The sequence below is a fragment of the Sander vitreus genome, chromosome 5 (assembly GCF_031162955.1).
Source record: "Sander vitreus isolate 19-12246 chromosome 5, sanVit1, whole genome shotgun sequence".
Taxonomy (NCBI): domain Eukaryota; kingdom Metazoa; phylum Chordata; class Actinopteri; order Perciformes; family Percidae; genus Sander; species Sander vitreus.
Window position 1 is genome coordinate 6,135,001 of NC_135859.1, and position 15,795 is coordinate 6,150,795.

Sequence of the window (15,795 nt, forward strand, 5' to 3'; positions counted from 1 at the left end):
TCAGAGTACAAACTCAAGGCTGGCATGCTTGCCGTGCTTGGCTGCCGCTGGATTCTTTGTGGGCAGAGTGGGCAGTAGGAGCCAGATGACTAAGCCTGAGAGTTTTAATTACTCTATAGACAAATTGGAAGACATCTAAGGTTAACCACGGTTAGTCACCGCAGGGGACATTCCACAAGTGAAAGCTGTCACCGAGGTAGTGAAAACGCTCTGATTCAGAGTGAAATCATTCACCCAAGTGTGACCCACACACACATGGCAGACCCATAATTGAATCATAAAGCCTTCAAATCACTGTCTATTCATGACAATTACTCATAACCCTGTGACTCTGGGCGAGCGAGTAATGACCATTTGTTGCAGTAGCATTAGTAACTTGAAGAGATCAGCACACTTACGCAGCAGTTTTTGACTGCCCGACGGCTTGTTTTCCTCCGACGAAGACTCTTCATCTTCATCGTCATCCTCAGATGAGGCCAGGGTATCCACTAGAGAAACACAAAGTTACAATTCCATTTAATCTGATCCACACAGTGCTTTGTCATGTCCATGCCCTTAACTGCTCACTTTTCATTTGTGATGGCAACATTTTGATGGCATTTCATTATCCGAATAATTTACTTTTACACTAGAGTACAAGAACGTGACTATTCTGTGACTCAAAGTAGAATAACAAATTACAAGGCTGCTCCGATTCATCTGCGCTGTGTCTACGACTTTACCTGTGACGTTGAAGTAGACGCTGTGGTTGCCGAAGGTGGTGCATGTGTACAGGCCAGAGTCCGTCAGCTCCACAGTCTCAATCTCCAGCTGGCCATTGCGGATGCGTGCGTGTTCTCCATCCACCACTGCCACATGGTCTTTGGTCCAGTTGACAGCATGGAGGGAGTCTTTGGCAGAGCAACTCAATTCCAGACGCTCCCCAAGATAGAGCGTGAACAGCTCTGCTTGCGTTTCCACAGAGACTACCAAAAAGAATAGACGAACATGGTTTTTATACCAACAGCTCAGTAGGTTATTTAAAACTCAGTGATTTTAAGTAATTATAAACGCAAAAATGGCTGCATGAGCACATAAAAAAGCTAATTTCTTTGGCACAAACTATGCACAATATCTCTGACTAAATAATAACTGAGGGGCTACAGAGTATCTAACATGTTCAGAGAGCCTCTCACACAAAAAAAACGGGGCTGTATCTGTACTGTAGACACATCAAAAAAGTACAATCATAAAGCTGGGTCCAGGAGACAGCCAGGGTTTCTCTCAAAAGTTGTTAAGCCCGATGGCATGTGTTCTTTTTTTGCTCAATAGGGCCCGGCTGGGGCCGATCACAGACCGATGGCAACATTTATGCAGAGCCCAATATAACACAGATTTCATAGGGCCCTACATTAAGTCAGTGCTAATAGCAAACTGGAGATTTGAAAATACAGTGCGACTATGTCTACGTTTCCAACAGAGCTGCCCCACTGTAACTGTAGTTTCAAAAGCGCCTTCAAAATACATTAAAAAATAATTCCCAGTGGCTTAGGCCTGGTGGGGGGGGGGGGGAGGTTAGGCCCGGGGGGCCACCAGGCTTGCAAAACACTGGGGGAAAACACTGACAGCAGAAAAGTCCTTTCTTGATTTCCTCCCAGCAAAATGCCTGCCTAACCTCTCCCTCAAATTAAATCATTTCCCAAATTAGTCAAGGCCCTATCGCCAGGCAGGCAAGGACCTACTTGGGAAAGGAAGGTGAAATTCAATTAGAAGATTGAAGAGAGGGGAGGCGTCACGCAGTTAGACACCTGAGGCCCCCCCTGTTCTAAATGACTACATAGTCCGCAAGGGGGAGGGGGTAACCCAATTATGCTGACACGTTGTCCATCACAATAGTGTTGATTGTCTAGTTACAAAAAAGGTAAAGATCGTCAATGGCCAACTTACTTGACATTCTTGCTCTGGGATCACACATCTATGTCAAAAAAAAAAAAAAAAGGCTCACAAGATACACTTTTCGTTTCAATTAAAAGCAAATGGCATCCGACCAGATGAGACAAGAAGCTAACGTTAGCAAACGCTGTGTGGTCCCTCTGCCTCTGACGCCCCGCTGGCCGCTGTAGGAGACGCTGTATTCCTCTGACACGCTGTATTAACGTTACTGTTTAAAACGCTTTCCAGGTTAGTGGAGATGCATACCGCTCAAAACCAACATTAAAAACGTAGTAATCTTTAAAGAGTTTAATTTTGTTGTTAAACTGTGTGTAAAATGAGCGGTGACGTTAAATCATCTGTATTAGGTAACGGCACTCTAGGGTACCGTCTATTTGCTGGATTGTTCCGAGGTAACCGTCGGTAGCTAACGTTATAAGCCCGTTGACAGCAACGGTAGTGTTCACATTTATGCACAATGACACATGAAGCAAACTTGCTAAAAAAGAACTACACGCTGTTTTCAGGTAACGTTACTACTGACGTTCAAACAGGCCTCTGTGTGTGTTTTGAGAAATATCTTTATACTGCATTAAGGCTATATTTATTTTATTTTTATTTATATATTATTTTATTGCCGTTACCTGTTTTCATACATACAGAAGTTTAGTTTGCTAAATATATAAAAAAATTGTTGGATATTGGATGTGAAAAGAAGGAAATAGTTCTTCCATAACATTGCACTTTAGATGTGTGTGAATTTCCTACACCAGGAGTAATTTATAGCAATCGATTATCTATTTAAAAAATGTTCTATGCAAAATGTAACATTTTCTATTAAAGAAAAGATAGAAAATAAATATTTGTATGTGTTGTAAAGTGGTTAGAAAAAATTAAATCGGAATCGACTAAAATCGGTATCGGCTGGCCTAACTCAAAGACAATCGGAATCGGCCTAGAAGGTGTAATCGGTGCATCTCCAGTGCAGATGTATTCTAATTGAATATTAGTTTCAGCTCTACTATACATAGTTCTGTTCCGGTGCCAAGTAGCACAACAATGTAATGTAATCCCCTGTGGCAGCACTTTAATGTAAAATCTGAGTCATTTTACTCATCCTCCTTTCCCATTTCCTACACAGTCTCTTCGGCATTATAGCAAAAAAGAAATGGAGCTAGATAATCAAATGCCACAGCGGTAAGCAATTCTTCAAGATGATTATTCTGAACTGTTCTCAAAGCACACTGTTTGTAAAACGCACTTCCTCACAACAGGAAGCACATCTATATAGCATAACCTCAGGACAACGTCAGCAAACCTGACTAATCCCTCCCACCATCACAACAAAGGCCTCCAAACAATAAAGGGGAAGAGGGCGCAGGGAGAGCGAGCCAGTGAGCATGTGCACAGGAGCAGGCGAGGGCCTGCAGCGGCAGGTTCTAGTGCCAGTTGCTATGGTGACCCCACTTGGGCCTAGTAAAGGTATTTCCTGGATCACATATGTCTGACAGGCCCTTAATCCCAGCAGGAAAAGGGGCCAGGGGGTAGGATCAACTTTCTCCTCAAAAACTAAACCGAAGGGGGAAAGCAGAAGAGGCATTTAGTGATGGACTACAGCCATCCAACCAGGAGACGGCCTTCAATGCAACATCTCTGCGCTGTGTGTGGGGGGCCGGCCAGTATGTTTGGGTCCCTGCCCTCTAAATGGAGATGTCACTGATAAGACTGTGTCAACATCCTAGCTGTTAATCTGGCCTCAGACATCATAAAACGCCCATAAAAGCTGTACAATTTGCTCGTTACTTTATTGTAGGCCACAGTGACGACCATTTGTGCTTCTGTGACGACCTACTTAAAACTGGAGTAAGACAGGGCCCAACGCTAACTTTTTAAAATAGTTGCCGGCTTGGCAACCAGGCATCAGCTTTTGGTTGTCGAAATTGACAATACGGTTACCATGTTTTAAACTGCTTAAACTATACCACACATTTTAATAATGCAACAATGAGATAACGGCTTGCAATATAATTTCCCATGCCTCTCAAATAGGGGTGCAACGGATCGGATACATTTTCGGATCAGCACAAAAAGGGGGGTGGGGGGGAATTTAAATGATTATTAAAAATGTAATAACAATAACTTAATAATTACTTCATTCACCAGTAAATTGCTGTTAAAAGACAAAAACAGATGAGAAAGGGGTATTTTACAATAACTTTGAATGCACCACAAAGTTTACCAGTTACGCAACATTTACCGTAGTCCCGTCGGTTTTGTTTTTCCGACAACAGCAGTGACTACCAGTGCAGCAGTTCTAGTTTGTGTCCTTTAGCTCATAGCTTTAGCAGCAGACTGTTACGTCCCGATGTTGGAATCCTCTCCAGTGAAATACAGTCACGCTTTTACACCGTTTAGCTGTCAGCATTTTAAACCGTGTTTAATCCAGCTACTACTGTAGCTAACGGTAGGCTAACGTTACCTGCTGCCAAGTGTAACATCATTAGTTTTTACTAGCATTGACATGCAACAATGCTTCTGTTGCCTTTAACGTCTGTTTCGGAGCATCAGAGAGCAGCGCAGACATTTAGGTGGCACCGAAATCCGCGTTGCTATTCCGTCACGTGGATATATTAGCACCTGATTTTAACATGCGCTGGTAACGCGAAAAGAAAATTGCATTGCATGTATCTTTTCACGGCAAACGCGCGTGTGGAAAGCAGTCGCCCAACAGCTAAAAAGTTGTGTTGCGCACAAACGTAGCGTTTTGAACTTTACGGAGACAACCAAATAAAATATAGACATCTTTTCAAATAAGTTTTTTTTTTTTTTTGTAAGTCTTGGTGAGTTTTTATATATTAAAAACAAAAATTTAACAGGTGGTTGTCAAAAGGGGCAACCAGAGGCCACGAAACGGTTGCCAATTGACTCAATCTGGTTGCCTAGGGCAACCGTTCCTGTCGAGTCCTGTAAGATCTAAAAAATAAATGACAGAGCTACTATTTTTCGGATTAACTCGGTGTAGAAATATGATGCCAACAAATAGCAACACACTTGCATCACTCACAGTAAATTTATTTTTCAACTCTTCACACTGAGGTAAGTGCCAAGTTTCCAGCATTTCCTTTGAATCTGAGGACGTTTCATCTCAGCTAATCCTCCTGCCGCTATGATTGGATTAAAATGGATTAAAGAACCACATTTTCAGAAAGCAACCCATCTGGAATGTGTTCCATCAACCATTCGGAAAAATTGATTGACATAGTTTAAAATCAGCCTAATGACAAAAATCATGAAAGGAATTTTGTGAAGAAGAAATCATTGAGGTTTTAAACTAGGTGGAGGGGGGGGGCTCACGAGCCTGTAAATTCAAGACCCGCTAAAAAGGAAGAGTTGGCGCCAGTCTATGGAACCTTCTCTGACTACAAGATAGGAAGCAATATGCCGCGTGAATGACTTCTGGGATTTCCTGCTCTCACTGGAGTGATGGTTGAATGCAGGGAAGTCGAGCTGGTTAAGGCTCTGCGGTGGCACACAGAGAAAAAAAAAATGAGAAAAATGACTATGGCAAGTTTCCTCTGCTGATTTGACCACACCAGAGTGAAGAGGTGGGCGACTGTAGAGGGGATTGATAAGAGACAAAAGGCAGGACTGGCAGGAAGCAAAAGAATAGGACAATGCCTATTAGCAAGCCTAAAAGAAATTCACTGAGCGAGTGTCCCTCCTGAAAGCACTCCAGTGGAGGACCTTTTCATTCCTAAATGAGCTGCTGACAATCAGCATGGATTAACACTTAGGAGCTACAAGGATTACTGTGCAGGGCAAAGTTGTTCCAGTGTCATTCAAATGAGTTCAGCTACATTTAGCCTTACATTATGGCTTAAAAAAAAAAAAAGGACAAACCGTCACACCAGGAACTCTTAAAAGAATGAAACTTTATTGGTTATGGTTATTTTATTGATCTAGTTATATTACTACTGTTATAAGTACTGTCTGCTCTGCTGCTTGTTTGTCTAAGGAACCACACAGGCAGAGACTTTTGCAGAGACATGTTGCAACAGAGACGAAAGCAATCCATTACACTCAAACACGTGCATCGCTGTCCTTCCTAGCCAGATTTTTCCCGTATGTATTTATCAGGAAAACCTGTTGCTTAGCCATTTAGAGCATCACACTGCATCAGTCTTCAAAAGACTGGAGTAAGGATTCTTCTGGACATTTCAATTGCTTCACAAATTCTGCTTATTCCTTACAATTTTAACGTTGACATCATGTTTACTGCTAAACCTCTATCCATAAATAGCTTTGGGGAAACATGTCACCAATATGTGCTTGCTTTCCCCATTCTTAGGACGTTCTTTTATTTTTTTTAGACTGATACGAATGTTACTAATTATACAAAATGATAAAGCATGAAAGCTAATCTGTGTCACTACAGTGCACCATGATGACATAACTCCACTGACAGAATGAACAATACCCAGATGGTTATCATTGAGTTGAAATGAATGCTCCCAGGGAAAAAGTCAGATTTATCTGGCGTTATCCTTGAATTCAGTTCACTTGTTTTGTCCTCTCTGAGAGTCAGCAGAGCCATGCTCCTCTGGGCCCCCCCCCCCCCATCACTGTCTGAGAAGAGTCTGTCTCAGGACTGTGGCAGCTCTAGACTTTACGAGCCCTCCACTCAAGGGTCAGAGGCTCATCTACTTTTGACTGACAGCAGAGCATCGAGTCAAACAAAATCACCTGGGAACGCCATATAAATAACTTTTTGAAGTTCACTGTCACAAACAAAAAGATTTACCGACATTGAAATGAGGACGACAAAAACACAAGTTTCTATGAATGATCTCACTGAGAAAAAAAGGGTCGGTAATCGTTTGAATGGCTGTCTGTTTGGCCTCTGAAGAAATGTAATGCATTTCATTTGTTCAGGGAATATTCTTTTCTTATGTGAACAACTAAAAACAAAATGCCCCCCCCAAGACAAACAAAAGAGGCACGCATAAAACATGACCGTTGTTTCCCCAACCAAGACAAAAGGAATGCAACCAAATGCTTCTACTGTGATTGTTTGTCGACAGCTGAAGCCATCCGTCACCCAGCAGGGAAGCGGGGAGAAAGTGAAGCATTCCCAGGCAAAAGTCAGTGGGGGAGCAGGAGGAAAAGCACAGAGGCGCATAGATAGTACCTGGCCATTTGGTGATTAAGAACAGGGAGTGTAAATGAATCAGACTTCCCCCACCCTGCTGGAAATTTATGGCTCACCTTAGAAGACAAACATTCTCCTCAGAAACCCTATCCTTCAGGACAAGGGAGGGCTCAAAGTAGCATCTTCTTTCCTTTTTTTTTCCTTCTTCAAAAAAAAAACTAATTTATGGTTTCCCTGGCAGTTAACTCCTCTCCCAGTGACAACAAATACCTTTTCATTACAAAGGAGGAGAGGAGCAGGGACTGCTAGGTAGTGGGGCTGCCCGTAGGCTACAGATGGGAGTCATTTACTCCTCCCTGTCCCACTGTTGGCTTAAACACAGCCGCACCAAGTTTATTTTAGGGCTTACAGCCCAAGAGAGACCCTCTTGCTTAATTACTCTAATTATAATGCTGAGCTTTATCATATTCTTTTGCTGCTCCCCACTTCCGACTGCAAAGTGTAAACATCCAAACCCATCTACCCACAAGTCCAGGCAGCTATTACACTGCTGGACTGTATCCAAGAGACACATTTTTAAGGATTCGATTTCAGTGCCTCTTTCCACTTTTCAGAACTTGTGTAACAGCCAGACCGGGCTAAAGTAGGAGAATCTTAAAGTTGTACTGGCCAGATGAACAACAAAATAAAATCAATAGACCAAAGGCTCAGTCGGTGAGATTTGTTGAGAACCCTAATGAGCTCAGAGTATGAATTGGTTTAGTTGGCCAGGGAAAAAAAACCAAAAAACACAGAAAAGGTGTAACTAATAGTCACAAACACAGTTGTGCTACATCAGACGCAGCAAAGGGCATTCAAACATCAGACTCGGGCAAATGGGGGTGGTGGAGGAAACACGGACGCCACAAAGGACAGACTTCACCAAAGCCTGGAGTGTGTTAGGGTTACATTCCTGTACACAGAACAAGGCTTTGATTATCAATGGACTGTTCCTCGAAATAAGTCAGACTTAATAAGTTCAAAAGAGTTAGGCTATGTGACATTTAATATTACTGCAACTAGAAAAAAAAGCAGGGTACAAATAAAATCTGAGTAGCTTTAAGTTATCAAGCCATCTTACCTTCATCCGTGCTGCTGGCAGGCCGGCACTGGGTCCTTAAAACTTGGGCAAATAGAACCAGACTCAGAAGTATACTTGGCCTCATCAGCATCCTGCTGAGGGAGCTACAACTGTTGGCTTTTCTGCGACTGGAACTCCATTCAGACCGGTAGGGCATCAGCAGCGGGTCATTCACAGTGCTAAACTAAAAGAAAAACAACAACAACAAAAAAACAAGATTCATGCATGAGCACGTGAGCAAGCCTCATGATTTCAAAGTTTTGTTATGATGAGTAATATGAGAAAAACGACGAGTCAAAATCAGTTTAAGCTACATGTTTGTAAGACAGAAAGAAATATTTGCTTGGACTAGGCTAGAGGAAAATAAACGTAACGCAAGAATGAGACATTTAGAAAATGCTGTTCTGTGGCTCTTCAAAACAAACAAAATCATTTTAGAAAATCATTTTGTTGACAAGGAAATTCCTCACTCGTCAAAAAAAGAATATTCTGTATGATCACAGGGTTGGTGGTAGAAGGTACTCGAGCATTTGGGCCTGCTTGTACAAGAACACTGATAAGAAGCTGCAGAGCATGAAGCTCGCTGATAGCTCAAGCAAACACTGGCTACAACTTGCTCAGCTCTTAGGAATTCAATAATAGGTTTTTAAAGACATCAAAGTAACTATTGGAAGTATGAACTCAAAAAGACTGTCATAACACACATGTTTGAGTTCTTGTTTTCGCTGCTAGGCCACTTTTGGGGTTGGAAGATGTACAGTAGTGGATGACCCTCACATGGGTTAGGCATCTGCTTGCATCATCACCTCTACAGCATCTGGCCACAGAGATTAACACATGCCCCCAAACCCCCATAACCCCCCCTTGAGGAATTTGTTTAAGACCAAAAAAGAAAAGAAAAAAATAAATGTTATGTGACACCCTTGTAGAGAGAGACTGCGGAGCCATCATTTCCACACAGAGATCGATCACCTAACAGTTGGTTTTGATCCCCAAACTCAAATTGACCCCCCCCCCCCACACCCGCAACCACTTGCTCCCATGAGTTGTCAGGAAAGGTAAAACAAATGCTGGTTTTACCCTAACCAAACCAAGCCAAAGAACACAGGCCTCATCAAGGAATACCCTACAAATCAATGGAGTCAAATGAATCGATAATGTCACAGTCCACTCTGTAAAAACGACAACTGCAGCAGCATCACATCTGGGTCAAAGTAACCCCAACTCGGTTTACGCTTCCACACAAAGTCATGTTCAGAAGCAGCTGTGGTTTCCTTTAAGAGAGGTAATCGCTTGTGTGAGTGTTCGTCACTAAAAACAGTCACTGTGTTCTCCTCGAAACCAATTCAATTTCACTTTCCAAGAATGGTCTAGTGTTCCAGCAGCTGAGCTGGGTCAGGGGAGTCCGGGGGGGGGTAAAGAAGCTTGGTCATCACGGCTCTGTAAGCAGTGAGTCAGTGTTTGGGGAAGGCTCCAACAAAGTGCTTCATATATTTTTTTTTTATTTTTTTAGGAGGAAGTAGCTTCTTCAAAGTATGACACAACACTTTGTCATCATAATCCCGCGGGAGCAAGAGTTAAACATATAGTGTGTCTTGCCATCCACACAGAGGGGACACTCCTCTTTGACTTGTGAGTAGTTCAGAACAGAGACTGACTGACACATTGGCAGGTTGATCTCATTGGCTGATATTGGCTTATTCTAAATGTTAGCATCAGAAAAAGAAATCGCAGTGCACAAGAAGTATAGGCTGCATTTTTATTTATATTATATATATTTGAACCCAATTTTGTCCGATTGATTTATTTACAGTGCAGTTTTTACTTGTAGTTACTATTAGAGCTAGACCGAGAAATCGGCCAGGCCAATATTAGCTTATTGCAGATATAGAGAATTGGTCAGCCGATAAGAGTAGTAGTAGTAAGAGAGTAAAATTGCAGCATTGAAATACCAAACTAGTATGGAGGTCATTTAAAAAAAAAAAACTGTGTAACCATTATAGCTTGTTTGTTTTTTTTCAGCTGTAAAATGTCCTGTTCAGAATGTATATTGGTCACAATTCTTTTAAAAAACAAATCTAAGGGACCTGTGTTAGATTGTTGTTTGTGGTGTTTCTCAAATATCAATATAAGTATTGGAAAAAAAAAAAAAAAAAGAAAGAAAAAAAACGCATTTCGGGATGTAGTTGCTATACAAATTAATTTCACTTTCTTTACTAATCAAAATGTACTGTTACTTTTTACCTACGGTCATATCTTGTTTCTCAGTAGTAAAATATACTGCCTCAGGACATATCCTGCAGCAGAACTCAAACTAATTTGAGAGATCCCTGCCAAATAATATTTGAGGAACCAAATTATTAAGTCACATTCTGATTTACGTAGGCTAAATGACACATGGGTAATAAATGAAGAAAGATTACACAACACATCTCACACCTGTGAGCTCTCCAAGCTCTCTCCAATACTTCCATCCTTTACTGGGGCCACTAAAACACATCTACTGGTTCTGAAGGATTAAACAGGTTCTATGTTCGCTTCACTTCACCAGACTTGTGTAGCGACTAACCGACTAACAGGCAAGAATAAACCCTTGAGCAGCGGTAGATTTAAACTGAAATACCAACACCTATCCAATCATTTGGTCTTAAGCTGCAGACACACAGAGCCGACGGCCAAATGTCGGCAGAAAAGGTAGCTGGTCTGATCAGTCTCCTTAAATTGGTCCAAAAAAAAAAATGCCTCGGAACACACCAAAGCGACGAGACGTAATACGTCTCCGTAAGAGCAGACAGCGCTAATCTGTATTGTTGACCAAAAATGAAAACCGGCAGCTGATTGGACGAACGCGTCACGTGGGTCTGGCTTCTCCGGAAATTCAAAGACAGACTGTCATGGCGGCTTGTTCAGAATACTGAATCATATTGTACTAAAATAGTTCACCGAAATGTGTTTCTGAAAATGTTTTAAGTGAGAAATAGGCCGTGCAGTTGCTGAATCCGTCTTCATTTCAGATCAAAAAAGGTCAGTTTAAAAAGATTTGTCAGATTTTGAGAGACACTAGTCATGCTCATTCCGCTCCCCGTTTCTGGGTTAGCACGCCATCAATCAGATGGGTCATTTGAGTCCGACTGCCGGCAGTGCCCGCCCCGCCGATTACACGTGAAATCGGCCAAAATGAAGGACGACGGCACGGAACACACCGAACAGACTCGAGTCACTGACCTCGCCAGACTGTCCAACGGCACTGTACACTGCTCTTTTTAGTGCAAAACCCTCTTGTTTCCCCACTCTTTTATTTGGGGATCTGTCACCATTACTAGGCTAATACTTTGCTGGTACAACTGTTGGTGAGGCATGAAAATACATTCTGAGTTTTGTTGCTCACATTTTTCAGGAAGCAATTTTGCTTATAAAACGTGTAAAACAAAATGGATTAAAAAAGCCACAGAAGCAGAATGAGTCGTAGCTAATGAACAGTGAGTGACTGCTCAGAAAATAAAAGAAGACTTGCATTCGAAAAGGATTAAAGACATGCCGTACAAAAACACTTCATTGAAAACCTGGCAAATAAAAAAGGGGTTAAACTAACCCGATTAGAACACGCAAGACACATTTAGCTTCTTTCATTATACAAAAGACAAAGGTTACAGGCCTAACCCATAACATGGCCTGCACCATAATTACTGTTCACTGTCATCCATGCATAAAATTCCTCAGCACCCAAATTCTGGAGCCCCCTTCCCAGTTAATTGTGCACTCCCAGCCAGCAACAGAGCCAGTCTGCACACGGCTGCAGTTGAGCGGACATAAGAGCATCAGACCATCTCCCCGAGGCTACTGTTTTCACAAAAACAGACACTTCTGGCTTTTTCTTTGCAGCCTCACAATCTGAATCAGTGGTTTGCCGCCAGTGTGCCATGGAGGGAGATCAGGTGTCATGAGATTACACTCAAATGTAAAGACAATCAACGCCAAGCCACCCGACACTATGCCATTTGGTTGACACTTCAATTCAAAGTGCTTCTCAGTACATACAGTGCTTTTCAGTATGCATGAATGTGTATGTTTTCCCAAGGGAGGTTAAATCAGGAAACGCAACTCTACCCTTGGAGAAGTTACTAAAATGCACGGAATATGTTGTATCGGAATTAAAATCAGCCTAAAATCCCTAAACATGCACACACTATCAAATAAACCTCCTGAAAACAACTTAAAATATCAATCTGAAGGATGACTGACTAAAATCTACTTACTAGTAAAATGTACACCACACAAAGCTTGCAAGGAAGCATTTAATTTCACACTACATTCCTTGATGGATTTAGTTAAATACAATCATAAAGCTCAAGTCCCAATAACTTTGTGCCAAGGGAGCAGCGTAGTAAATTAAAGGACAGGACTATTCCTCACTTCCCATTATATGGTTCAGGAGAAAACGTTTTCCCTCCTGGTGAACTCCCTGTGGACGTGCTGCTTTTCTAAACCATCCATCTTCTCTCTCTCCCTTTATACCATAACATTTAGAGCTTTACATAACATCAGACTGGCCCCTCCAGACCAAGCCTTCATGACAGATGTAGTAATGATGGCTGCCCTCTGAGAATTTAAAGATGTTACTTGACTGCATTTCTGAATAAGTAGTTGCTACCACGAATTGAGTGAGATGATGTGAATTGAACTTTCTTGGTTATGTTTGGTACATAGATATATATGTTTTATATCTATGGTTTGGTAGTTTAGTTTGAGCCTGTGACAAAAACATGGGCTAAATACATGGCTGAGGATGGATAAGGTGACAAGGATCATTTTTTGCAGAGATACAACCCAATTGATAGCAGCACTACTGCAACCATAGCCTATATCACAAGACAGCAAAGAAGTTCAGAAACGTGCTACGGATCCACGAAGACAAACTCCATTGTTTATAAGAAATAACGCCATCATGTGCAGTTTTAAACATTTGCTTTCACTGTTGATGTACTGGGGAGTATTTGTTCAAGTTAATTAGCTAGCTAATCTGATTAAAAGGCGCAGCCAGCTGTGACTTTAGATAGAATACCGAAGGAGTTGTTAGCAGGACTGCTGGCAACATTTGGGCCTTGTGCTTTAACGTGACTGTAAGGTCCCTTTCTTTTTCAAGCATGGAGGAGACTGAGGTGTTACTACGCATGAAACGGACTAAAAAGGTCTCCTGAGAAAGCAAAGTACGCAACGTTACGTAAACAGTTTTCCCATTTTACTCATTTTCAGAGCACAAACAACATGTAATGTAAAATTAAACAGGTGGTTGTGTGTCAGAAATAAAATAACTGTTTTGTCAATTTAAGGGCCACAATTCTTGAATTAGCTACTTTTTTTTAACGACAAGATAGGTTCATCAATAAAATAAAATTATTTCAATGGGGAACAACAGCTATGACGTTAAACCCTTTAGCACGTAAACACAAAGTGAAGTGAAGCCAACGTTAAATCAGAGAGTGAAGGAATAATAAGACATCAGCTCACCTTACAGGCGGGGGGCTGTGAAACAGCCAGTGTTGGTCAGAGAAGGAAGACTCCGGAGCTGAGATTGGATGCAGAAAAAAACTTCCCGAAAAACAGTAACGTTATATCCAGAGAAATATGTGGTCCGTTAACGAAGCTCACTAAATCCAAGCTATCAACGAGTGGCTAACAAGTTCGCGCATATTTTTCTTTTTTGCAAAACTTGTGCGACAGAAAGAAAGAACGTGCGTCCCCCACTCCGAGAAACCCAAATAATCAATGGAGCGAAAACTCCTTATAAAACTTCCTATAGCGTTGAATTTGTTTTATTTTAACGTTTTCCTGATTTGCTTTGCGACACGCTTCTTTTATCTTAACGGTACCTGGCTAACGTTAACCCAAACGGATCCGAAGAAACTACGTGAGTGCAGCCTATGCGGTAGCTCTTGGTAGTCCCTTTATCCCAAACGTTTCGCTCGCGATGAAATGAAATGAAGTCGCCTCACCTCCGAAAACAGTATCCTAAAGTTGTTCAACTCACTGTAACAAAATATCCGCAAACGAAATGCCATTCGGTTTTATATTTCTACAAAAAAGTGGTACTTAAATGAATCCTAAAAAGTATTTTGACGATTCCTGGCGGAGAAATGCTGTTAAACAACGAAGAGTCCGGGCTGCTCCAAACCAAACCTCCCCCTTAAATCTGAGAGAATATGCGCATCCTCCAGACCATTGTTAACACCGAGGCACTAACACAGACAACTTCCTGTCTCTAGCTATAAAATAAATGCCAAAACCGGCACCAAGAGGCAGCAGTTGACCAGTTAGATAACCTTTGGACTGATATAGTTGGCTCAATACACAATTGCTGTCCAACATGTTCATTTCGCTCTGCTTTGTGAGACAGATGGTCATCTTTAGCTCCCATTCTATTGTAGCCACATGGTGCTACCTTTAGGTAAAAACCTTTTTAAACACAATCTTTTGCAGAAATAAAGGGGAAATGGCTGGGGAATATTAACGTGGTGAGGATGCATTTATTGACGCTTTAATTAGTGTTTGTTGAGTTAAAACAGAAAAGCACCATTACATAAAAATGGAGAGCTAACCACCTCTACATTACTTTTACTTGCGTTGACCTATTGTATATATTTCCAACCATAGTTATTTAACGAAAAAAAAATCATCTAATTATTGTGCAACATCAGCCACGTTAATTATTGCTATGGATATTCACTCCATATTCAATGCATTGTTTGTTTCGATTTTAAGTTTGTTTTGTTCTACACAAATGCGGATTCCCCCCTCCCGTTGTACCACCCCCCATCTGTGACGAAAGGTCGGCTTTTATTTTGAATGTCAAACAGCCGGAATTCCGACATTATTCAGTCTGTTACTTTCCAACTTGACGCAGGTCTGCCCAGGCTGGTAGGCTCCCCGGCCCTGCCATCCACAGCACCTTTCCAGCAGAGCTCCAACTCTCCACACCGCGCTCTTTGCATTGTGGGATTGGAGACTACACGATACAGGCTAATACTGTAACTATAAATAGTTATAGTGCTCCTGTGTACATTTCAACTACCACAATGGAAATAAACTAACTACAAACTACAAACTCAGTATTGATCAAATCACATATAAGAAAAAATACAGGCAATACATAAAATAAAATATCAAACAAGATCCCTATGAGGTCATTGAACACTATATATATATATATATATATATATATATATATATATATATATATATATATAATGTCATAGAAGACAGTGTTCATTCTTATTGAACACCACTTTTACGTTGGAAGATTCAAAATCCTTTATTAATCCCACAACAGGGAAAGTCACCGTTTTAGCAGCAAGCGATAGGGGGGAAAAGTACAAGACACTATAAAGATAAACAAACATATAAGTTAAGAAAATAAATAGTAAAATGTATTTACAGTTTTGAGAAAATAAATAGTAAATAGGTCAAGGTAAAGGTCACTTTAGGATCACTAAAAAAAGTGCCATGTAGACATAGAAGGACATTAATATAAATGTGTGTTGCATTTTACAAAGACGTTGAGCTCTTATTAAAATCTTTAACGACGAGACTTTCCAAACTAAAAGCATTTCCACTTTAA

At 41.2% G+C, this 15,795-nt stretch overlaps 1 protein-coding gene across 5 annotated transcripts in view; it reads right to left on the reverse strand.

Annotated features, from left to right (window-relative positions):
- fgfr1a (fibroblast growth factor receptor 1a) overlaps positions 1 to 14,386 on the reverse strand; it is a 33,967-nt gene extending 19,581 nt beyond the window's left edge. For 4 of the 5 annotated variants that reach the window (XM_078250213.1, XM_078250212.1, XM_078250211.1 and 1 more), the window contains exons 1-4: positions 13,689 to 14,386; positions 8,181 to 8,364; positions 723 to 965; positions 399 to 488 (exon numbers count right to left, since the gene is read on the reverse strand). In XM_078250213.1, coding sequence (XP_078106339.1) covers positions 399 to 488; positions 723 to 965; positions 8,181 to 8,337 — 490 coding nt within the window. In that variant the 5' untranslated portion in view covers positions 8,338 to 8,364; positions 13,689 to 14,386. The remainder of the gene's footprint in view (positions 1 to 398; positions 489 to 722; positions 966 to 8,180; positions 8,365 to 13,688) is intronic. The other variant, XM_078250210.1, reaches the window with a different exon arrangement.
- Positions 14,387 to 15,795: the final 1,409 nt, after the last annotated feature.